This window comes from Euleptes europaea, chromosome 1 (assembly GCF_029931775.1).
Source record: "Euleptes europaea isolate rEulEur1 chromosome 1, rEulEur1.hap1, whole genome shotgun sequence".
Lineage (NCBI taxonomy): Eukaryota > Metazoa > Chordata > Lepidosauria > Squamata > Sphaerodactylidae > Euleptes > Euleptes europaea.
Window position 1 is genome coordinate 143234131 of NC_079312.1, and position 24833 is coordinate 143258963.

At 43.9% G+C, this 24833-nt stretch overlaps 1 protein-coding gene across 6 annotated transcripts in view; it reads right to left on the reverse strand.

Annotated features, from left to right (window-relative positions):
* CEP112 (centrosomal protein 112) overlaps nt 1–24833 on the reverse strand; it is a 379853-nt gene that overhangs the window by 348215 nt on the left and 6805 nt on the right. For all 6 annotated transcript variants that reach the window (XM_056854861.1, XM_056854869.1, XM_056854853.1 and 3 more), the window contains exons 4-5: nt 10317–10413; nt 6451–6525 (exon numbers count right to left, since the gene is read on the reverse strand). In XM_056854861.1, coding sequence (XP_056710839.1) covers nt 6451–6525; nt 10317–10413 — 172 coding nt within the window. The remainder of the gene's footprint in view (nt 1–6450; nt 6526–10316; nt 10414–24833) is intronic.

The window sequence follows — 24833 nt, forward strand, 5'->3', positions numbered from 1 at the left end:
ACATTATAAAGAATCATGTTTGCCTTAGTTTTGTTAAGCTTATATCCGGAATAATAAATAAATTGATCAATTTGTGTTCTTATTTCTGTCAGTGAAACTTCTGGGTTTCGACATATTAAGACCACGTCATCTGCATAACTTCTCATTTTATATTCTTTGTAACGGATTGTGATCTGCAAATGTCGCAGGTAATATCTCCGCTTCTTCCAATTTTGTAAGTAAAGTATTAGAAATCCATCCAAGATCAATTCTTGAGTATGAATTGTGTCTGTTAGAAAAGTATGTATACTCTTTCTTATAGGGATGTTTGAATCGCCATGCATCCGACAAATTCCAGTCCTGGAGATATTGATGGTATCTTTGGTAATTTGTTCCCTTTCTTCCTAATTTATTTGTCCATGACCCCGTTCATGTCTCCTACTATCATTATCTCACCTTGGTGAAAATTAATCAAATCTTCAAAAAATGTCATGAAGAACTTTTCTTTGGTATGATTTGGGGCGTAGACATTAGCAGTTGTGAATTTCCTTCCATTGGCCCCTTGAAGCAGTATAAGAACATATCGACCTTCTCTATCTATCTTTGATTTTTCGATGGAGAGTTTGGTATCTTTAACATAAACCGCCACACCTTTTTTCTTTTTGGACGATGAGGACGATATTACCTTACCAAGTTTTTTATACTCTAAAAAAATTTCATGTTCCTTTTTAAGGTGTGTTTCTTGAATGCAAATCAAGTTAGATTTTAATTTCAGTAGTTTGTGAAATATCCTCTTTCTTTTTATGGGATTATCTAACACCACTTCTTTCAGTTCTTGTTTATTCTTTTTCTTTTCCTTCTTTTCCTCCTCTCTATCTTCTGTTGAATCTTCTTGGCCTCCTCTCCTCCTGTAATGGCAGTATTGAGAAGAATAAAGTAATTCTTCTATCAGTTGTTCTGCTTCACCTTTGTTTCTGATTGTTCTCCATCCGTCTGACAAAGAAATATCTATTGCATATGGAGCGATCCAGTGAAATCTTATATCAAATTTGTGTAATAAAGATTGCAACTCATCGAATTGTTTCCTCCTCTGAATGACAGCTGGTGGCAAATTTGTGAAGGTTTGGATTGGTTTCTCTTCATACGTTAGTCTCTTTTCTCTTTGCAATCTTAATATTTCATCTCTTGTTCTTTGATGTGAAAATTTAACTAAAATATCTCTTGGTGCTTGATGTTTTCTTGTGAAAGCAGTGGTTATCCTATATATTTTCTCAACTTGGAGTAGCTCTTCTTTTAGATCATAAGTGTCTTGAAGCAATGCTTGTAGTTCTAAATCAGTAGATCCAAAACTTTCCGGAAAACCCCTACATTTTTAATTGTTCTCATGGTTAATAATATCTTGAAGATCAAAGCGTTCTTCTGCTTGTTCGTATCTGTCTTCATGAATTGTTAAAGTGGCAGCTTGAAACTTCAACTTCTGTTCAGTTTTTTGTTGTCTTTGTTGAAGAGCTTTAATTTCTTTAGTGTTGTCGTCAATTTTTTTCTCAATGCATTCTCATGTTTCCTGAAACTTTTGATTGCTTTCCTGTTGACTTTCCTGAAGGCTTCTCTTTGTTTCTTCTAATTTCTTGTTGTTCTCTTCTGTTTTCTTGTTGGTTTCTTCAATCAACTTTAACATAAAGTTTTTAAGATCTTCCATTTGGGCCTCTTCTTCTGCTTTAGCCTTTTTTCCCTTTGTCATGTCCGGTTGTGCTACAAAGTACGACAGGTCCTCTTCGCAAGACTGTATATGGTCCTCTTTGCAAAACTGTGTTGGGTCCTCTTCACAAGACTGTATAACAGAGTTCTTCTCTTTTCTTGAGTTATTCTGAGATAAGCTAATCTTTGGTGTAGCTTGCTTTTTCTTAGAGTTAAAATAGTTTCTCATATTATTTCAAACCATTCATCAATTATTACAAGCCTTTACAATTTTTTACTCTTTCATTTACATAAAATCAATTTAATTATTGGTGTCGTCAAAATCACTTAAAATAACCAAAAACACTGTATTCAGCTCTTAAAAGTATTATTATTATTATTATTTTGAAAATTCAATAAAATATTTTTCCTAATCAGTTAAAAGTTGTAATAATAATAATAATAATAATAATAATAATAATAATAATTTTCAAGATTTAATAAAATTAATCAGTTAATTTTTAGTAATTAATGTTTAGTATAAATATTCCCGAAATTAATGTTGTTAAATTTAGTTAAAAAAACAGATTAGATATTATGCAATAGTTAGTAGAGGTAAGAAGAGATTTTTGGCTGGGCTCAGGATTAGTAGCACTGGATAGTATTTAATAGCAAGAGTTGCAATATTTCTCTGACCACCAGGTGTCACTGTGGTCACTGCTATTGTATGTACTGTTGGCTGGCTGTTTCTTCTGCTCTTCCTTCCTTGAAGAAGCTGGATGTTAATGGCAAAGAGGTGGGCAAATTGCCAAAGCCCACAGAAAGGGACCAAGAGCTCTTTCGGCTGCAGCCCTCGCCCCAAATCAATCAGTCGCGTTTTATCTCTCCCCTCCAAGTCTCACACGGCCGTATGTTCTGATCCCCCCCCTCTTCAGCTGCGGCGGCAAAATCGAAAGTGAGTGCCTTCAGCCGTTTTTATGTGCCATTTCTTCTTCCTTCTCCTCCTCGCAGCAGGCGCGCCTCAACTCCCTTCACTCCAGCCGTGGGGGGGGGGGGTAACAAGTGGTTCAGAAGGGGAGGGCAACAGATGATTCATGGCTCCCGTTCGCCCATTGCTGATCTCCTTGCCCTCTTTCCCCCACTCCTTATTTCTGGTTTTCTTGAAGCACGTCTCTAGTCTTTCTCCACCTTTTTCAGCCTTTTGGTTTTTTTCAACCAGGAAGAAGATCGCTGTTGTTTCTGTCAGAGCTTTCATTTTATTGCGCCCGCCATCTTGGCGCTTCCCCCCCTTTCTCTTTTTTTAAATATGTAACTTTCTTTTTAACTCAGAGTTTGTAAAGTTCAAATAGAGTTTCCTCTCACCCTCTTTCATGAGTTGATGTTGTCCGTGCACCGGTTTGTTGTCCTTGCTGTTTAATTGCTAACTTTAAAGTTGTGGAGGATGGGGGGGAAGGGGGGAAGGGGGGGAAGAATAGCTGGCTTGGGAGAACCCGGCACTTCCCAGCTTCTGCCGAACCCGCTGTGTGGCGGGGCTCGGTATATGCGGACCCCAATTTAATGGGGAGAGTGCAGGTAGCACTCTGGGGCTTTTAGACAAGCTAATTGCCCTCCTTGCTGGCAAGGTTGCAAGCAGCTGAGCGAAGGCACAACTGCTCGACAGCCATCTTCACCCGGGGGAAAAAATGTGGTTCTTTTTCATCTTGTTGAGGACCTCATCCATCTGCTTATTAAACAGTGATTGCTGGTCGAAAGGCATATCCCCCACCCTGGCTTTGGCATTGGGGGCCAAGCTAGATGAGCGTAACCACGAGTGGCATCTCAAGGCTATGTTGGATGCCATTGTTCTGCTAGCTACATCTGTGACATGTCTAGTGGCGTTTAACTGGTTTCTGCCTAGCCTGATCTTTCCACCTGAAGAACCCTGCCTGCAGTTTTCTTGTCATCCAGGAGATCCACATATTGCTGGAAACTGTGTTGAGAGTCAGAGCAGGAGGCAGAGCCACTAGAGAGGTGACTGCAAGTTTTTGTTTTTCCTGGTAAGCAGTAGCTGAGGTTGCTGTGTGAGAGGATAGTGTACGAAGATGAGTGGGTACTTGGAGGCTGCTGGAGAGGGGTTTCTGATTGGTTCCGTTTGTTCTTTTGTCTAGTTGTTGCTGAGTGGGGTTGATTGCTGGTCCCTCCCTCTGCTGTTGGCTGTTGAGAGGTGGGGCCATGTCCCTCCTGGGCTGTCCCCCAACACACAGCATCCATGGGATTTTGAGCCCGACCGGCTCACCCTGTCACACTCCCTCAAAGTCAACCTTCGGGGTCGAGATGATTCAGTTTGGCGGATCTCATGGGGCGGTGAATGTGCATGGTGCTTCAGAGATAGGGACCGCCTGCTCCAGTACAACGTCAGAGGCAACCTCGAAGGGGCTCAGCTTCTGTGTGAGGGCGATTTCTTCCTTCCCTTATTTGTAGCCAGTGCCTTTTTGGTGTCGATGGTGCTCGGCGCCAATCTGCTAGGCCCTCTGATTGGTCTCTCGAGGGGGACTGGCACTAACTGTTCTCTTAACTCCGAGTATGGGGTCCAGGTGCTCTAAAGCTCTTCCTTAGCTTTTTTGGTTGAAGGTTCAGAGGCAGCTTTGTTCTTAGAGCTCATGCCCTTGCTGAGGCTTCGGGACCTGTGACAGCCCTGATGGCATCGAAGGCAATTTTACCTTAGTTTTGGTGGGTTTATCCAAGGCTTTCAGGGTCTTTTCCCAGAGGGAGGCTTTCAGCCTAGCCGCTCTTTCATGCCTTACCTTGGGCATAAGGAGTCTGCATGCCCTACACATAGAGGAGATGTGGCCTTCGCCTAAGCAGAACGAACACTCAGTGTGTTCATCGTTCTGTGCCATTTTAGTTCCACAGGACTGACATTTTTTGAATAAAGCCAAGGTCCTGCCTTAAAGAAAGGTGAAGGAAAAAACCCACTGAAAATATTTTGACAATCTTGAAAAAGAATAGATCGAACGGTCTCTCACAAATCTGAAATAGTAAGGAATTTGACAAAGCTTGCCAAATCACGTCTTCACTCCATGGTGGCAAAGAGAGAACTGAGGGAAGAGCACTCCCCCTCCCCACCGTCACATGTCCTTTTCAGCAGGAAGAGCTATTAGGCTCAGACGTGAGACGAAGGGAAGGAGGGGAAGTGCTCTTAAAACGACAGACCTCACTAAAAGCTTGCTAAATGTATCTCTGGGCTGGCCTGCGCAAGCGCAGTTTCCATGTGTACCTGCACAGAAACCATGAAAATGAACCAAATTTACAACTCCCTAGCAGTTTGCAGGATGAGAAGATAGAAAGAGTAACATTTCATGTGTTGTCGAAGGCTTTCACGGTCAGAGTTCATTGTCAAACGTCAGGAAAGAAAATTCCAAGACCACGGTTACACAGCCCGGATAACCTACAGGAACCAATTTCATGTGTTATGCACCAATGAACACATAGTATCAGATGGTTTTAACTGAACACGCTCATATGGGATGTCAATATTTAGTAATTTTCTTTTAAATCAAGCATATTGGGAAGCAATACCTGATGCAATTATTAAACACAGCCAAAAGTTTCAATTATTACATTCAAAAACCAATGAAGCATACTGCAATTCATTTGTACATTTGATCATATCCCATTATAATGATTTGGTATCCAAGAACAGATGGAGATACCCATCTGTGCTTCTTTCAAGATTTCTTGCTCCTCTCTTCTATGCTCTCATAGGTAGAAGAGTTGGTTTTTATATGCCGACTTTCTCTACCACTTAAGAATCAAACCAGCTTACAATCTCCTTCCCTTCCTCTCCCCACTACAGACACCCTGTGATCTAGGTGGGGCTGAGAGAGCTCTAGGAGACCTGTGACTAGCTCAAGGTTACTCAGCTGTCTTCATGTGTAGGAGTGGGGAAGCCAACCCGGTTCACCAGATCAGGTCTGCTGCTCATGTGGAGGAGTAGGGAATCAAACCTGGTTCTCCAGATTGGAGTCCACTGTTCCAAACCACGACTCTTAACCACTACACCACGCTGGTACTGTTAGGTAGCTTTCACAAGTGTTTCACAAACATTACTTTTCACAAAAGAAGCTTATTTACTGTAAATACATGTTCAATTTCAACAGGTTTCTTCCACGTGTGAGGGCTTGAGCACATGCTAGAGAAGTATAGGAACACTATCAAATCCTGCCTTTCTGTGACCCGGGACGTAACATATACAACTATTAACTGTATGAATCTCCATCATCACATTCTGGGTTGAGCTGGAACCCATACTAAAACCTGTTCTGGAAATAATTCAAAGTAACTTGATTCACTTTCTAGTTTTTTCCAGTTAACATGGACTTCCAAAATAGGCCTATATATCTTCCTAGGACTGCATTATCGTAGCTCATTTTTGGTGGTATCCCTGCTGGAGCTATAGCTTATGCTTGGATCCTGAATTCCTCGTTCTGTAATAATTATTAAAGTAATAGGCTTACAGACTAGTATACTAAAAATGGTAAGGGGGTTATTTTCTTTTGATTTCATTCAGCTTAACAGTGTAACCTCCAATATGGCAGCAGTTCTGCAAAGAACAAGATGTGGTGCTAGCACAGTATACCTTGTTATATCAACATAAACTCCACTTATCTTTATCAGTGTCAGATTTGTTTGTTTGTTTCCAGTCTTTAGAACAGACTCTTGTGCAATCTTACTGACCATTCTGGAGGCTGAGACTAAATTATCAACAACGTTTGTTCTAAAGCCAGCAAATGAAAGAAAGCATATTTATTTTACCCCAAGATTCCAACTGTTGAAACGTGCTTCAAGGTCACTGTCATCCAATGAAATTTTTCCGGAGCGATGATCATCCTAAAATAATAAATTATCAAATGAAATGCTAAAATAAAAAAAATGGATAAGCAGCAACATAAAATTCAGGAGCACTTGAGCCAGTCCTGGAGATTAATTTTCAGCAAATACTGCTGCTGTTGTAACACCAGTTCAAGCAACTTCACACACATAAATAGTAATAAAACTTAATTAACCTTTCTACTGCTAAATTCAAATTCAAATGTATTAATATGGTCAACTGACCAATCACATTCCAACACATCAAAATTTCCATATCGCAGAATCACAGACTGCCCATACAAATAAAGGTGTAAGATCAATAAAAACAACCCCTGGTTAAAATTATCACCTTAAAATTGATAAAATTGTAAATTATTCTAACGATCATTCTCTAATAAAGTTCTGCGTATTTTAATAGCAACAGCGCAGAAATTGGCAGTTTGGAGTATAAGCTGAGGATCTTCTCCTAATAGGAGCTTCTTTGCCAAAAGCTCAACTGACCCTTCAGGGAATTTACCAAGAAGGGGGGAAATAAGCTTTGATCTAACTTCATGGTAGAATGGACAACATATCAGTGCATGTTTGATGGTTTCAATGTCCCCTGTCCCACACGGACAAAATGTCTCTGATCTAGGGATCATCTTATATTTCCCTTCTAAAATAGCTGATGGTAGGGCCTGGCATCTGGCAAGGGTAAAGGCCTTCCGATAATAGGCTCAAGATGAGAAAAATAAGCCACAGGTGAGACTAAGTATCTAGACTAAAGTGGTGATTCATGTTTAGTCTACGCCCATGGTTAACAGGGTAGGTGGAGAAAGGCCCAGGGAGGCCATTTTATTAAGGACCATCTTTAGCCATGTTGACTAGAACTTATCTTGTAGAAGCAGGGGTGTTTGCAGAAGTTCCATCGCCTGGGGCATCACTGAACATAATTTCTTGATGCCAGCTAGACATTGTCTGTTAGCCAGAGGCTTATCGAATTCCGCTTTGACCTGCTTCTCAAAAAACTCCGGGAATGGGATGGCGTGGCTCTGGGACCGGGACCGGGAGAAAAATTCCTTGGTTCCCTTCTTTCTGGCCTTAGGATTGGGATCCGGGGCTGGCTCGGGATCCTCATCCAAATCCAGGGCAACTAGCGCTTTGCTCAATAAGGCCTGAAAATCCTCTGAGGAGAAGAGCCGTGGCTGTTGCTCTTCCAAAATAATTGGATTTTCCTCGACTGAGTCAAATTCGCCATCCTCTCTGCTTTCCCTATCAGAATCTGCCCCCCCCCCGAGGGCACAATCCTCCCTGAATTGGTAAGGGAGGCCCTGGAGAGGAGCCTTCATGGCTGCCTTGGTGTTCCATCTGGATACGGATGGGATTTCTGCCATGGTTTCCCCCCTGGCTTGGTCTCTAGAACTACCCTGAGGAGTTGCGTTTCCTATGGCTTTAAGGAGGGGAGACAGGGAGTCACTGAAAGCCTGCAGCATTTGAGACTGTCTATCTAACACGCCACTAAAAAGATCAAAAGCCTCCCCCCCCCCCGAGACAAAGGTAACTCTGGGTCAATTACCCGTGAGCTGGTCGGCTGGGAGAGAATTGGAGCCGCCAGTCCCTGCAGGGCCATCTAGCCTATGTGCTGAGCCGGCTGACGCAGCTTGGCTCCTCGCACTTTTCGCGCTCTTTTCAAGCGGCTCAACAGAGCGCACTTTTTTAGGCGCGCTGGGGCCCTCTACGGTCGGCTCCGCGGAACCGCAAGAGTGGCCGTTGGAGTCCTCCAGGAGACCTCGCCCTGTCGAGGCGACAAGGGCTCGATCGCTATCCTCCTCAGAGAGGAGTTCTTCCTCCAATTCCCTCCTTTCACTCGTCATTGCTCCTGGGAGTGAGGGGGGAGGGGGCGGGGAAGGGGAAGAAGAAAGGGAGGGAATAGAGTCTTGGAAGACGGAGGACGGGTAGAAGACGTACACGGAGAGGGGCTTAAGCAGAGGAGGACGGGGGATTGAGAAGGGAAAGTAGATCAAAAATTCCTAACGCACTGGAGCTCGGCGACAAAGCTACCTCCCTAGAGCAAGGCAGGATGGAAACTGGCTCAGGCGGTTTTCCCGCCCAGAAAGACAGGAAGTTAAAACTTTAGTCCTGCCTCCCTGGGCACGTGACGGCAAAACCCGCTGCTGCAAGATGCCTGGAGACCCAGAACAAGAAGAGCATTCTAACTTTTCCCAGAGTCTGTTTCTAGAAATAGAGTCAAATGCTGCTTTAAGGTCTATAAAGGCTGCATACAAAGCTGCTGGACCCTTAGAAGAGTATTTTTCGATTAAATGTTGTAAAATCAGGCAGTGGTCTAAAGTAGACCTGCCTTCTCTAAAGCCTGCTTGTTCGTAGACAATAATGTCCGCTTAATCTAGCCAGTTGGTAAATTTGTCATGAAGGTGCTTGGCATATGATTTACTAATAATGCTGAGGAGCCTAATAGGCCTACAGTCAGCCGGAGACCTTTCTACTGCTAGGTACCACAGCTTTGTATTTTGAAAGGTCTACAATGCCTCTCACAAATCTAAGGCAATTAGAATAATCTGAACATTTTTCATGTAGAAGTCATATTGTTATTTTCATGCAGCTACATTTAACAGCCAAGATAGTGCGTGTATGTGAGTGTGTGTATATACAGATACCTATCTATATAGCAGTTACTGACCAAAATGGCCAATCTAAAGCACACACTTAAGCACATTCATCATGTCCTTGAGAACTTCCCTACAGTGTTTCAGAACAGCATTCCCATCTTATCAGCTACCCAATATTATCTATGAAGATGATTGCTGTACTGTGGTCTATTTACTGCTGTTCTGGTAGCAACTACTAATGCCTTCTGACACAGGTCGACAATTTTGAGCATGTTACCTTGATGATCTAGGTGGTACAACACATTCCAAAATATGGAATAAAGGCAAATATTTTGCCCTACATATCTTTGGCTTACATATCTTTGAGCCCACCATCTTCATCATAATATAATTTCCATGCTTTGTCAAAAGTAGTCTTGGGGTAGTGCCTTCCCACCACTCAGCACTAGAATGCTCCCCTAAGGAGGAATGCTCCTCCTCTTGAAGTACAACAAAACCCAGATTTTCTAGGAAATGCTTTAAAGGGCAAAACTTTTTATCTGGGCCAGAACACAGTGGCTGCAGATGCACTAGTTAGTGCAATATTTTATACCTTTGGCACTAAAATCCTGTTTTGTTAACTATTTCTAAACATTCCATTTCAGCCTTCTAAGACTTTGGAAAGAGAGTGAGTTCAGTGTCCAATTACATAAATTAATAATTGGCATAGGGGACAACTATATGCAGTCATTTCCTGAGCAAGACCTTTAAAAACTTTTTAAGTTATCAATAATACTACATTAAAGAGTGCTCGGCGTCACTACTCTCTACTCATACCGTCCCCCTTTGTCTGTCAAGATAGCAATGGATATTTTAGTACAGAAGAAATTATTCAACAAATATTCCTTCAAGAGGTCAGTTACTAACATGCAGCCAAAATTCCTGAACAATTCTCTTTAATCTACTGTTGCTAGACATACCATTAGAAGCTCATTGTTTGCCAAACTCTTCAGCTGAGCATTTTTTCCTCCTAAAACACTGTGATCCCTTAAGATGAATTGCAAATTACCTTACATGATTGTTTTGGGTAGAAAAAAGCACCTGCTTCCTTTCCACTGCTAATGTTTCATGTAAGGTTCAGGTGTATCAGCATAAAATATGACGGTTAATTGAAACAAAGTGAGTTGAAGTTTTATTTTGCAAATAGAAAAAAATATTTCTTACATGACTCTTTGAGGAGAAGCTGTCATCTTCTGACTGATAAGGTTGACTCATAGAATGTGATTTTAATGGCAGTTTTCCATTATATGTATACTGGTCTCTGTTGTAAACAATAATAAATGAGAACATATTGAAATCTCTGTGTCCTTTACTACTAAATATCCATTTATATTTTTACCTTGACCTCCCATCTTGAGAGTCAACATGGTGTGCTCTTCACAAAACATGAAGACTACCCTATGTAACTGGAAGGAAGGCTAGTTTTTTCCCTCTAAGTGGATGGTTTTATATTTGCATACCAATTATAGACATGTACATTAATAACAAATCTTGTATAATTTTTCTTTTTTCTTTGGAGGAACATTCAACATTGCCTCCCCTTTGGGTAAACATGGCTGCATTACAATAGAAGTAAATTCAGCCAGTTTTGAGCCTCCATAAAAAAATACATGCAATAACACTCAAAACAAGAGCTTTTCTATATTGATGACACTTCTTTTTTTCCCCAGTTGCAGTGATACCACCACCAAGAATGCCTTGCACTAAACAGCTTTCACTTCACAAGATTGAGGAACAGTGAGTAGATCCTGTTGGTCTCAAGGTCCAGCGTGGTATAGTGGTTAAGAGCGGTGGTTTGGAGCAGTGGACTCTAATCCGGAGAGCCCACTCTTCCACATAAAGCCAGCTGGGTGACCTTGGGCTAGTGACAGCTATCTTAGAGCTCTTCCAGCCCCTCCTACCTCACAGGGTGTCTGTTGTAGGGAAGGGAAGGTGATTGTAAGCAGGTTTGATTCTTCCTTAAGTGGTAGAGAAAGTCGGTATATAAAAACCAACTCTTCTTCCAGTTATTGGGTGGATATTCATACTGATTTACAAAACATTCACTTAAGACACAAACATGCACAGGTAAACATTTACCATGGTTACAAATGAAAGTGATACAACTTCTGTGCTTGGACTGGCCTACCTAAAAAAATCTTGTCATAAAGTAATCCTCACCATAACAAACCAGAACCAACAGGTTTTGAAAACACTGGGGTACTTAACCCAGGTCAGTAGTTTAGTATTCCTCTCTCTTGAAGTACACATCTCTCCAGCCTGTATATAATGAGTCAAACAATTACTTATCTAAATCAGTCAAATCCAAACATGGGCAAAAAGAAACCATCTCATTTACAAGAATTTTTTTAAGTTTCCAGGAAGCATAAACATGCATGAGTGTTAAGTACAATCAAGTTACTTGTGACTTATGGTGACCCTATGAATTAATAACCTTCAAAGAATCCTATTGTTAACAGCCTTACTCTGGTCTTACAAACTGAGGGTCATGGCTTCCTTGATTGAGTTTATCCATCTCATGTTGAGTCTCTCCCTTTTCCAGCTCAAGACTCAAAAGGAATTGAAGCACAGAGGAAGGTTTTCAGAGGCAAGCAGAGATACTTTTTCAACAGCTAACAGCAAGACGTTACTCATCAAGAATATTGAAAAGGGCATGGTTTTGTGCCAGGAATACACCAAGGGAAACTTTGCTGACCCTTAGAATTAGGGAGCAAAAGGATGATAGAATGATTATCCCCTTAACGTACAATGCCACATATAAACGAGTGCAGAAAATTACATCTAAGCACTGGGACCTTTTGGCTACCATCCCAAGATGTAACAATCCCCCTTTTTACTGCCAGAAGAGCAAAAAGGCTCAGAGACAAATTAGTGACCAGTAGACTACCAGATATAACAGACAGGAATAATGTGACAGCCCAAACAGCACCAAGGGGTTTCTTTCTGTGTGGACATTGTTGTTTGTGTGGGAGTACAGTAAAGAGAATAACATTCTAAGATTCGAGTAACAGCAAGACTTTTTATATAAACTCATTTTATATTTGCAACTCTAAGGGGGTAATTTACATTATTCACTGTCCTTGTAACTTAATGTATGTTGGGATGACAAAGTGAAATGTAAAAACTAGAGTGAATGAACACAAATGTTGAATAAAAACCAAAAAAATGAATGTTCCATTACTCAAACACTACATAACATCTGGACACATGGAGAAAAGGTTAAGCATGAGCTGCAAAGGAAGCTGAAACTCTTGCTGTCTATGAAAAGTTTGTTGGCTTTAGGGTTGAAGGTGGGGTCCGGGCGTAACACCACCTTGTCCTTGTGAAACATGCAGAGGCCCTTTTTGATTGACAGGGCCCCTGATTCCGATACTCATCGAGCTGAAGTAATGGCGGTTAAAAATAGTGTCTTCATCCTCAGAAATCTCCCTCAGTGGCTCAAAGGGGGTTTGTGAGAGCTGACAGGCCCACGTTGAGATGCCAGGTCTGGAAACGGTGGGTGACCCGAGGAGTGGATTGAGTGACTCCCTTAAGAAAGGCTCTTACCTGAGGATGACTGGAGAGCAAAACACCATCCAAAACAGGCACAACTGTGAAGACAGTGGTGATCTGCTAATGTAAAGTGGAGGCTCTGAGGTTCTGATGGACTCCGTCCTGGAAGAAGGTGAGTAGCTGAGGCATCTTCGGAGATGTAGGATCTGCCAACTTCCTTCTACATCAGCAGAAGAACGTCTTCCATGTGTAGTCATAAATCCTCATGGATGGACACCATAGTATGGTGTTGACAATGTCTGTGTTAAGACGTAGAACTAGGAGCAGGCGCCTTTCAATTTCCAGGCAGTTAGCTTGAACCAACCTCGATCTGGATGGAGAACAGGCCCCTGGTGGAGAAGGTCCTGAAGAGCAGGAAGGCGCCCACTGATGTTGTAGAGATATTTCCATCAGAGCAGGATACCAGGGCCTGCATGGCCAGTCTGAAACTATTAGGATCACCTCTGCCTTCTCAGACCTTATCTTCCTGAGGACCTTTGGTAAAACTGGGAGAGGTAGGAAGGGGTACAGCATTCCCGGAGGCCAAGGTGACAGCAAGGTATTGATCTTCTCCACTTGTGGGTGGCAGAACCGAGAGAAGAAGAGAGGGAGCTGGTGATTCTGAGCCGATGTGAAGAAGTCCTCACTGGGAAACCCAAGCTTGTCCACCACCATCTGAAAGGCTTGGGAGCTGAGAGTCCACTCCCCTTTGTCGATGGATTGACAGCTTAGCCAGACTGCTTGAATGTTCAGGGTCCCCTGGATATGCTCTGCCTGAAGCAATTGTAGATGGAATTCTGCCCAGGAGATTATCCTCTCCTCTTCTTGATGACTCACTGATGATTTGGATCCACCCCGTTTGTTCAGGTAGCCCTTTGCAGAGACATTGTCCGTCCTGTTCAATACATGTTTGTCCTGTAGGATCGGACTGAATTCCAGTAGGGCCAAGTGGATTGCTTTCAGTTCTAGCAGATTGATATGGAGGTCCTACTCCTCTGGATTCCAGAAGCCCTGAATGATGTGCCCATCGACAGTGGCATCCCATCTGTCCAGGCAAACATCTGTAAATATCTGATTGGCTTCGTCGTGAATGTAGGCTTGTCCCCTGGTGAGGTTGTTCTTTTTGGATCACCACGTTAAACTTCTTCTCACCCTTGGAGTTAGTTGAATGGGCTTGTTGCTTTTGAGGTTGATGCACAGTATTAGCTGCTACAGAGCAGGCTGAAAAGTTAAGGGAATCTAGAGAAGCATTAAATAAGAAGGATGATGCTTTGAGAACCCTATCCAGGGCCTCAGCAACTCTCCTATTTTCACATGAGAGTAACTGGGAAAGTTTTCTAGTCCAAAGGCCCTGGCTATAATGTAGCATTCACTTGGATGGCCAAAGCTGAGGCCTCATGAACCTTTCTGGAAAGAAACTCTGTCTTTCTGTCCAGCTGATCCCTAATGGACCCTATTCCATCTTCAGATAGGAGATCAAAGGGCTGCAAAGCAGCCACAAGGACATCTACTACAGGAAGCAGCAAGATATCCATGGCATAAGAAGCCATGTTGTATAGCTTCTTGGTGGTGGCTGGGAATTGTCTATTCAAGATGGGCTTGTCCAATTCCACTCCTACCTTCCCAAAATACCTTCCCAAAATATTCTGGAAGGGAAACTTTTCTATTCTGTACATCATATTGAGGGGGAAATTCCTTTACGCCCTTTCATCTGGATTTCGGCTTAAACACATCGGATGGATCCAGCTCCTCCAATAAATCAAGGGCAAAGACAGCCTTAGATAGCAAGGCTTGGTAGTCATTAGGTGAAAAGAGCCAGGGCTGTTGCTCTTCCACCACAGGGGTTTCCTCATCTGAGACAAATTCCCCTTCCTCTCTAACATTGTGTTTTTTTAACCTAGGGAACTGATGACAATCATCCCTGTAAAATCTGGGACAGTATAGATGGACTTCATGGCCACCTATAGAGGCCTCCCTGGGGCCTCGTGACTGTAACATGGATCTTCAGAGTAGGCTGCTACTATGAGAATGAGTAGGCTGTGAATGTGAAGGGGAGTTCACAATGGGAGCCTGGGAGCCACCAAAAACAGGCCTTCATGGATATCAACTGTCAGGAACATGAAACCAAAGGCTCGAATGGGGACCCCATTAACTTAGCCAACACCAACGACAGGAACCATTGAGGAACCATCAGGGCCCTAGGAGGGAAGGAATTAAACAAACCCTTCAGGAAAGTTTTAGACGTCCTGTGTGAAAAAAACATAGATCCCTCCACCCGCCTATGGTGGGCTGAAATAGCTGCTAAATACACCTTGATAGAGGAAAAGGACATTCCCCTTTTCTTTAAACTCAGTAGGTAGTAAAAAACAACTGATAAAGGAGCTTTGTCTCACCCCACCTCCCTGATCCTGCACCATTCAAAACATTTAGCCCACTTAAAATTATATGATTTTCTAGTGGAAGGCCTCCGGGCTTGGAGTAGGATGTCTTTCACCCCTTTTGAAAATTCTACCACTCCAGCTGTATCCTCCATGCTGCCAGTTGCAGATGGTCTATCTGAGGATGGCTGAGCCTCCCCATTCTCAGGAGATCTGATCATAGTGGAAGGGGAATATACTGATTTCTGGACATGGCCATGAGAGTCGTGAAGCATATCTGTTTTGGCCAGAAGGGGGCAATTACAATACTGTCTGTGCCATCCACTCTCATCTCCCCCAACATTATTGTAATTAAGGGGATGGGGGGAGGCATAAAACAGGTGCCCTCGCCAAGTAATCTGGAATGCATCACTCAAGGACCCCCTTCCCCTGCCCGCCAGGGAACAAAACTTGGGAGCCTTGGCATTCCCTTTGGTCGCAAAGAAATCCACCACAGGGGTTCCTGACATGGCAAAGATTCGGGATAGGTAAACATAATTTACAAACCACTCGTGCTGGGGTGTGAAAGATCGACTGAGGGCATCCGCCCTCACGTTGTGTATGCCAGCAACATGAAAAACATGGAACATCACACAGTGTTTTATAGCCCATTGCCAAATGACAACAGCCTCCCGGCAAAGATGCCTGAAACCTGTCCCACCCTGCTTGTTCAAATAAAACATGGCAGTGACATTGTCTGTGTGGATGAGGATGGACCGATCTGATAGGATATCTGTGAAGGAGGTTCGGGCATAATGAATCGCTCTGAGCTCCAGCACATGGATGTGCATTTTAGTCTCTACTCACAACCATCTGCACTGCACAGTCTCTTCCCCACAAGTGGCTCCCCAACCCATCAAGGAAGTATCAGTGGTCAAAACTACCTCGTAACCAGTCACTCCAAATTTGATCCCTTGTGACAAGTTCTGAGGGCTCATCCCCCAATCGAGAATGGCCAAAATGGGTCGAGGAATGGAAAATTTCTTCCCTAATGTATGTATTCTGGTCCTATACCAGGACAAGAAGCACAGTTGCAAAGGGCGCATGTGTAACTGTGCCCACGAGAGGACAGCTGTCGTAGATGCATTAAGACCTAACAACCTGAGTACATTAATGGCAGGTAGAAAACAGTCTCACTTAAAAGCATTCGTCAACTGAAGAACCTTTTGTTTTCTCTCCTCTTCCTACTCAAGAGTCTAGCACAACCCCAATGAATTACATAGAGGGGGTCAGCCTAGATTTCTCCCAAAACTACCAGCCCCAATTGATGGAAAGTTGTAAGGGTGAATTATAAGTGGGAGCGGAGCTCCTCCTGTGATCATGCTACAAGTAACTAATCATCCAAATAAGGATATCTTGTACAACCCTGCAATCTCAAATAGGCCACTATGGGCACCATACACTTAGTGAAGACCCTGGGAGCAGTAACAAACCCAAAGGGCAAACCCTATTTAGGTAGACTTTTGCCTCATAGCGAAACCTCAGGAATCTTCCGTGTGACTGACAAATAGACACATGAAAATATGCGTCCTTCAGATCTAACAGTATGAACCATGACCTTGGGGGCAGTAGTTGTAGGACTGATGACAGGTTGACCATAAGACATTTTTGCACCTTTAAGTGCCCATTGAGCTTACGAAGGTCCAAAATAGGCCTCCATCTTTTTTATGAACCTGTCAAAGGCTGCCTGACAACAGATTCAGACTCTGACGGAGACCAGATCCAGGGACAGAGTCCTCCTTCCCCACCCACACTGACCGAGAAAACAGCTGATGACGATGGGCCAGCACAGAACCAAAAAGAAACAAGAATAAAAACCAAGCAACACATCAGGGAAGTAAACTTTCTCAACTGCTCCTTTACTAAGTAATCTTTGTAACTCAGGAGCCAACTCAGATAAAACATTTTGAACTGCTTCAATAAAACTAACCCCAGAAGGTGTTTCTCTGAATTCTAACTTATAGTCTCTATTCACGATGGCTAGCACCCACTCATCAGAGGTGATCTCTCTCCAAGCAGAAGTAAATTGGGACAACCAGTCCCCAAACACCCCTTCTTGGGTGTGTTCCATTAGTCAGAACTGCTTCTGAGTGGTTTGAGATTGGCCTCCTGAAGGTTGCCCTGATTGCCCCTCTTGGGTCTAGAGGAGTTACCTCTCCTCAAATAACCCTGATGCTGCTGCTGGTAAGGTTGTCGAGGAGGATACTGCTGACGTGGCATAAACCTTTGCTCGTGGTTATATGGTGCCCATTCTCTGGCATATGGTTGCTGCTTGAACTGGGGAGACGAGGATGTAATCCCCAGAGACTTGTCAGTCTGGTGATTCTTTTTAATCTAGGCCAGGGCCTCGTCGGTTTTTTCAGAAAACAAGGTGCTACCCTCGAATGGAAGATCCTCCACTCTCTGCCGTGTGTCTCAGGGAAGGGCCGTAGACCTGGTCCAAGCGTGTCTTCAGAGCACCATGGACATGGCCATATTACGAGCCACCGCATCCACACAATGTTTACTAGCACTGATATGTTGTCTGGACAGACTGATAGCCTCTGTCTGGAGAAGTCTCAGGAGCAGTCTCTTGTCCTCTGGGAGGAAGTCCAGATAGGGGGCGATTCTTTCCCATAGGAACAACTGGTAACCAGACATAATAGCCTGATAATTTGAAATTTTCATGGTCAAGGCTCCTGAAGAATAGCCTTTTCTCCCCAAAACATCCAGCTTTTTACCCTCCTTGTCAGCTGGTGTTGAGTTGAGCACCCTTTAGCTTGCATCTCTTCCATGATAAGGGAACATGGAGGAGGGTGTGTAGACAAGAATGGTGCAGATTCTCTCTGGACCTTGTAAAAACCTTCAATTTTCCTTGCTGTAGCAGGAGCAGAGGCTGGTTTTTGCCAAATCACAAAGATAGAATCTAACAGTCCCTTAAACATAGGGAACATCGCTAGGTCTGGAGATTCCCAAGAATCTTGTCAGACGGTTGGGTGTACAGTTGTAGAATCTTCTATATCCAAGCCCTTAGCCATCCTAATCATCTGCTCCACATATGTATGGAGATCCTCTGTAGGGGAGGCATTTAGAGACCTACTGACTGCGTTGTTAGGACTGGAACCAGAAATACTTTCGGAACCAATATCAGATCCACACAGCGGTTTCCCCAAACCATTGCCCTCCTCAAAGACTGGTGAAGGGGATATTGAAAACGCTCCACTTGACTCTCTCTTTGTGTCATCGGATCTGGAAGGGTAAAGGGATCAAGAGCACCTTGGAGACACTCCTTCCAGTCTCCTGCACTCATCTGTTCCACAAGGGCTCACAGCTGTTCAGTTCCACACACGTCGGAACCATGCCCTGGACCCGAAGGTGCATCCCAGTCATGTTCACAATCAGAAAAAGACATCTGCGGGGAATCAAGTTGGGAAGATGGTGTCCTGGGCAGAGGAGGTACAACCTCCATGATGTCCAGTGAGGATCTGGGCCTCGGTTTCACCACCCGGTTCCGAGATGGGTCTGAGGACCTCCTAGTCTCACTACCGTTCTTCTGGTCCGATCATTTAACTGTGTCCTTCTTGACTTTAGACTTAGGACGTTTTGTTGGCGGCTCCAAAGAGCATCTTGGTGCCAGCAATGCAGATTGGTTCCAGTGACGCTTCGGTTTCAAGCAGTGTGTCAGTGTCAAATGGATTTACCCTGCCAAAGGGCCCTTCGGAGAAGGGGGCGCCAGTACCGATGCGGACTTGGCTGGGCCCGACAATGCAGCCAAGGTTTGCTGCCAAAGAGCCCCTTTTAGCTTGGTAGCCCGATCATTTCTAGCTCTGGTAGTGAGCTTTTGGCAGGCCCAATAAGCAGATACATTATGTATTGTGTTATGGCCCTCCCACAGACAGAGCAGGCAGAGCTCATGCTCGTCAGTCTGGGGCACTTTGGCTTTACAACTCTTGCAATTTTAAAACATCAAAGCATCAGGAATCATAGTCGAAATCAAGTGAAAAGAAAATATTCTACTCATCGCTTCTGCGAATGTGGCTTCCAACGAACTTACTCCAAAGGCGACGAAAGAAGAACTGAGGAAAGGGGGCGTGGCACACTGGTTACCTATGGCCTGCGACCTTGCACCTGCATGTTCGAGCGCACAGCGCCCCTGGTGGCTAAAAGCTTGAAAAATCTCCCATGGTCGGCCTGCACAAGCACAGTCCCTATGTGTGCCTGCATTGTAAGACTGAAGATGAACAGAAGCGAATGACAGGGCTTGCATAGCCTGGAGGTGCTCCTTCATGGCCCTGCTGATCATAGCCATGACCCCCTCATGAGTAACAGGCTTTCCACCCTTGCCTTCGCCCAAAAGGGGGATTCATTACCCTCCAACCTTTTCTCTCTCTGGGCAAAAGCCGATGAGAGGTGCACTCCCTGGGCACGCTGAACAGTGAAATAACCATCAAGTGCCACCGTGGCCTATGCAGAGCTCGTCTTCTGGGGCTGCTGCTTTTTTGCACCTTTTTTGTTAAGGGTGTCAAGCTGCTGCTTCTTGAGAGTGATCCCTCCTCATTTGGCCCTTTCTGCCCTCTCTGTGAGTCCACGAAAGTGGCTGACAGGGGGGTTGACAGGGCTAGACCGCCCTGAGGCCGCAGAGCTGGGTTGTGGTCGGCATTGGAAAGGAATCCCTCGTCATCTTGTGTTGAGGTGGCAGCCATTTTGGTGCACATAGAATCTCACCATCAAAAAGAAGGGAGGAACAAACAAACAGACAGAAAGAGGCTCTATAGACAGACGATTAAGTAGGAGTAGTTATATAAATATAGGATAAGATAGAAGGGAAGTTGGAGAAAGCTAAAATAGATTTGCAGCAGCTAGGCTGTGACGCTCTCCCCAGCAAGGCAAGAGGAAAATTGGAAGCTTCAGGCAATTCCCACCAGGAGACAGGAAGAAAAAAACCTTAGTTCCTACCTCCCCGAGCAATGGACGAGAATCACCCAAACCTACAAAATGCCCTTCCCTCAGGGCGTGAAGACAAACCCTCCTGTCTCACAACTATCCTACACCTTACACTTCTCTTTATAACCTTATCTTATGGGCACTCCCTTAGGTCCATGTTCCATATAGAATCCCCCTTAAAAAATTGCCATGTTCCCTATGCTCACTATTCTTTTTCCTAATGTAATTTCATGGGAGAAATCACAATTTTGATTTCATCTGCCCCCTATCATTTATACAAAATATTTACTGTGATTCTAGGAGGCAGTAGGACAAGGAGAGGGAAAGAAAGATTTCCTAATATACAGAAGTGGAGGCAAATAACTATGCTATACTTTATACAACTTTCTCAAAGTGCAATCTATTTAAGAATGCGTAACCTGGGCCGTGTCCGCACTTACCATTTGCGGCACCGGCTTCCGCGGGCTTTCCTTGCATGTTCCCACTGCAACTCACCCGAAGGATTACCAGGACGTCTCCAGAGCGCAGTTTCTCCGCGGTAAGAGGATCCGCTGATAAGGCGAGTTAAAAAAATAAAGCGTCCTCCACACTCGGTGCCTTGAAGTGGGAACATGCAATGCGTCCTCAATCCTGCTGCCAGCCAACCCCTGCACTCGCCCCGCCTCCCTTACTAAAGCTGAACCAATCGCAACCCTTGCTTGGAGCGCCGACTGGGCATGCCTGGAAGCTTGCCGGTCTGGGGATTTTCAAGTGCAGTGGGGAAAGGAGGAGGGTGGGAACAGGAATTTAAAAGCGGTCTGGATTCTTGTGTACTGGATGCGAGTAATTTGCGAGGTAAGTTGCTAGTGCGTCAACGGGCCTGCTTTTCAATTTTCAAAGTGGATAATACCAAAATTCAAATGACTCCGTTTCTATACATAACATTAAAAAGTGAGTGCAACAGATACAGCTCTGAAACACATAAATAGAACAAATAGCTGTTTAAAACAGATCTTTGCAGCCCTTCTTTAAAAAGACCAAGCAGATGTACCTGGTTTATATCAAACGGAAGGGCACTGTAGAAGTAGGAGCCTACATAAAAAATGCTCCATTACCTACAGCAAACTTTATTTCCGATGACAGCAGCCTTTCCAAGAAAGTTTTATCACTAAACTCACTACATATTTGAGAAGGTACACACTGAAGTAACCTGAACCCAGGCCACCTAAATCATGAAAAAGTAAAAACCAACATTTAGAAATTACCATGGAAATAAACTTGCTCTTTTAATATTGTGTTATACGCTCCATACGGTTAGCTGTATCCTGCACTAAGATTCTAAACTCAGTCAGCTTCATATCAAGCACATTACAGTACATATCAAGATGTTACTGGGGTAAGCAGAACAGTAGCGAAGTCCCTTTTTTTCCTGCTAAAGGTGTAGCTAGTATAGCAGCCAAGAAGAAAAAGTGATACCTTCAGCCTGGAAATTCATGAGACAACCAAGATTCAAGAGCATTTCCAAAATGTGTGACCTGTCAAGGATAGCCATATTCACAGTCCAGATCAATATAGACAAATATAGTCAAGGACTGCAAGAGATATTTCTATTAAAATATGTCTACCAGTTTAAGAAGCAAAACAGTAATTTTGATTACCTTCATATTAACATTGTTTGAACGAAGCATTAATTTTGTCACAAAGCTAAAGTAATCCATTTCGAACATAGTAATTACCATGGTAACAGTTGGGCACCCCAGCCCCCAACAAAACACTGCACTAGCAAGAATACTAGCCTCCTTCAATCTGTTCCACAGAACAACATCACCCTCTGCTGACCATGTCGGTAATTTACAGAGAAACCATAAACAGCCATCCAAAAAATACTTCACACATTTACAGACAAAAGCAGCATGCTCCAAACTGCAAACTAATTCCTATACCCACCATCCTAATGAGAGCTCAGTCTAACAATTAATTTGCTTAACAAAAGAAGAGCTGGTTTTTATATGCCGATTTTCTTTACCTCTAAGGAAAATCAAACCGGCTTACATTCACCTTCCCTTCCTCTCCCCACAAGACACCTTGTGAGGTAGGCAAGGCTGAGAGTTTGGAGAGAACTGTGACTAGCCCAAGGAAACCCAGCAGGCTTCATGTGGAGGAGTGGGAAAATAAACCCAGTTCACCAGATTAGAGTCCGCCACTTATGTGGAGGAGCGGGGAATCAAACCTGGTTCTCCAGATTAGACTCCACCACTCTTAACCACGACACCACACTGGCTCTAGCTGTACATCTAACTTCAAGTTGAGTAACACCTTAGAGACTAACATGAGTTTCGGGGTATGAGCTTTCGAAAGTCAAAGTGCCCTTCATAGATACTGTATCAGTCAAGGAAGCCTTGACTCCCGAAAGCTGATACCTCAAAAATCTGGTTGGTCTCTAAGATGCTACTCGACTTGATTTTAGCTGTTCTACTGCAGACCAACATGGCTACCCTCTGGAAAAAAAGTGGTGTAAGTTGTGTCACTGTATTTGGCTATTCCTTCTTGGCATACTTCAGATATTCTGAATAACGTGCTCTCCATTTTCATGTGAGACAAAAGCCTCATCATATTATATATAAACTGTAATGAGACCTTAGAGCAGGGGTGGGGAACGTCAGGCCCGGGGGCCGTTTAAGGCCCGCTAAATCATTTGGTCTGGCCCTTTGTGGGTCCTGGCAGATCTCTAGCTCAGAAGGATCTAAGACTGGTGATCCACACCCTCCCGTGGACAGGAATAGCCTCTATTCAAGGCAGATGTGAGTTTGTTTTGCCAAGAAAAGGAACCTTTTTCCCCTTGAGCTTGCCACCGGTTGGATGCCTGCCTGCTTGCCCATGCTGGGGGGGGGGGTCATCTGGGGCAGCTGCCTGGTTGGGGCTTGGTGGGCTAATTTTTAAGTTGATAATTTTGTATGGCCCGCGAATGGTGTTATAAATATCCAAATGGCCCTTGGTGGGAAAAAGGTTCCCCACCCCTGCGTTAGAGAAATAGCCTGGCAGCTGAAATTAAGCCAATTCAGAACAAAGGAAATAATAGATGGCAAGAAGCCTTGGGTGGCTGCTGGAATGCTGCAGTGGCAAAATGTTTGGGGTATTTCTGGAGAAAACTGAACCTTCTTTAAAGTTAGCACTGTCTGACTATTTCCCTGCTCAAGTGTTTTTGCAGTATCTGTTTATATACACACCAAACATCTCCACGAACTCAAGGCCACAGGAGGTAACAATAATCACTACTGTATATGGCTTTAAAAAGGCTTATACAAATTAACAAAAGATAGGTACCAACAATGACTACTTGTCATAAATAGAGCTTCCATGCTCAGAGGCAGTATACCATGGAAATAAACTTGCTCTTTTAATATTGTGTTACATATGGTGACATAAGGGACAGAGCCTCCATCTGCAGAGGCAGCAAACCTCTGAATATCAGTGCTGGGAGTCTGCAGCAGGGGAGGGCCTCAGCCTCTATGCCCTGCTTGTTTGTCCCTTCAGGACAACTGGTTGGCCACTATGTGAAACAGTATGCTGTACTAGACAGATGGCTCTTATTTTCTTAGAGGTAGTAACTGGAAACAAACTTTACCCTGCATTCCCTCCTATCAAGGTTGACCTGCCTTGGTGCACTAACGTAAACAAGCTTACACCCGGTTTGGTTCAGAACACTCCTCAATAACACACACAATAAAGGAAAGAAAGCTTTATTTAAGAAATTCAAGAAAAGATTTTAAAAGTAATACATATGGCAGTTCAAATGCACAGAAAATAACAAAGCTAAACTGGCTACCTACTTACTCCATTCTTACAGAAGAGCAATAGCCTTCAGGCATCAGAGATGGGGTAAGGGGAGGAAACAAGAAATGCAAAAGGAAAAGGTATATCCTCCCATCATAGGCCATACTTTACGGAAAAAGCAGGACATGTCCACCGGACCTTTCTTAACCATGATGTACAAAGACCAACTCCTCCCTTCCAGAATCAGCTGGAATGTGTGAGCTAATTAGCCAGCTGGTGAGATGACCTTGGCCAGTAACTGTCCATCTGTGGGGGTTGCTGACACCTGCGCCTAATCAGAATGCAGCAAAAAAAAGTTTAACTAGACTTTCTCCTTAAAGACAGCTTCTCTCTTGACACAATCCCCCCCCCACCCCCCAGTTGGGGCTCAGCGAATAGAACAAATGTTCTACAATGCCTTTATGGGTTTGAGCAGTGCCTGGATGGGAGCCCACCTAGAACCTTATGTCACAGGAAGAAATGTAAGTATAATTCGCAAAGTGTCAGAAGTACACAGTGACCAGCTATGTAAAGGCAAAGGTAAACAGCCACTCAGGTCTGGAAGCTGTAGGGAAGCGGGCGAAGGGGAGAAATTGCCCTCTCTTTCCTTTGTCAGCATTGCTGTGCTCTACATACTGCAGCTTTCTGACCCCTTATTAGACTATGTAGATCCCATTACTCCAGGAATAAATTTTCCCAAGGTCAGAAAAGACTTCCGGGGGGGGGGGAGTATGGTGGCAGTGGTAAAGATCTGCAACCATCAGCCCCTTTCACTGACCAATTATGGGACCCAACCCAATCTCCTCCTCTTTGAAATCCACCTGGGGGGGCACCCTTCAGTCTGGGACACAGCAGAAATTTCCTCAGCAAGAGCATTCAGAACACTGCCTCCCAACATGCTGAAAACCCGTCACCATCACAGGGCAAAGCCAAATGCTATCACAGGGTGGCCAGCCCACTAAGCTCTAGTTAAGAGGCATTATATTTATTTATTTAGCTCTTTTATACCCCACCTTTC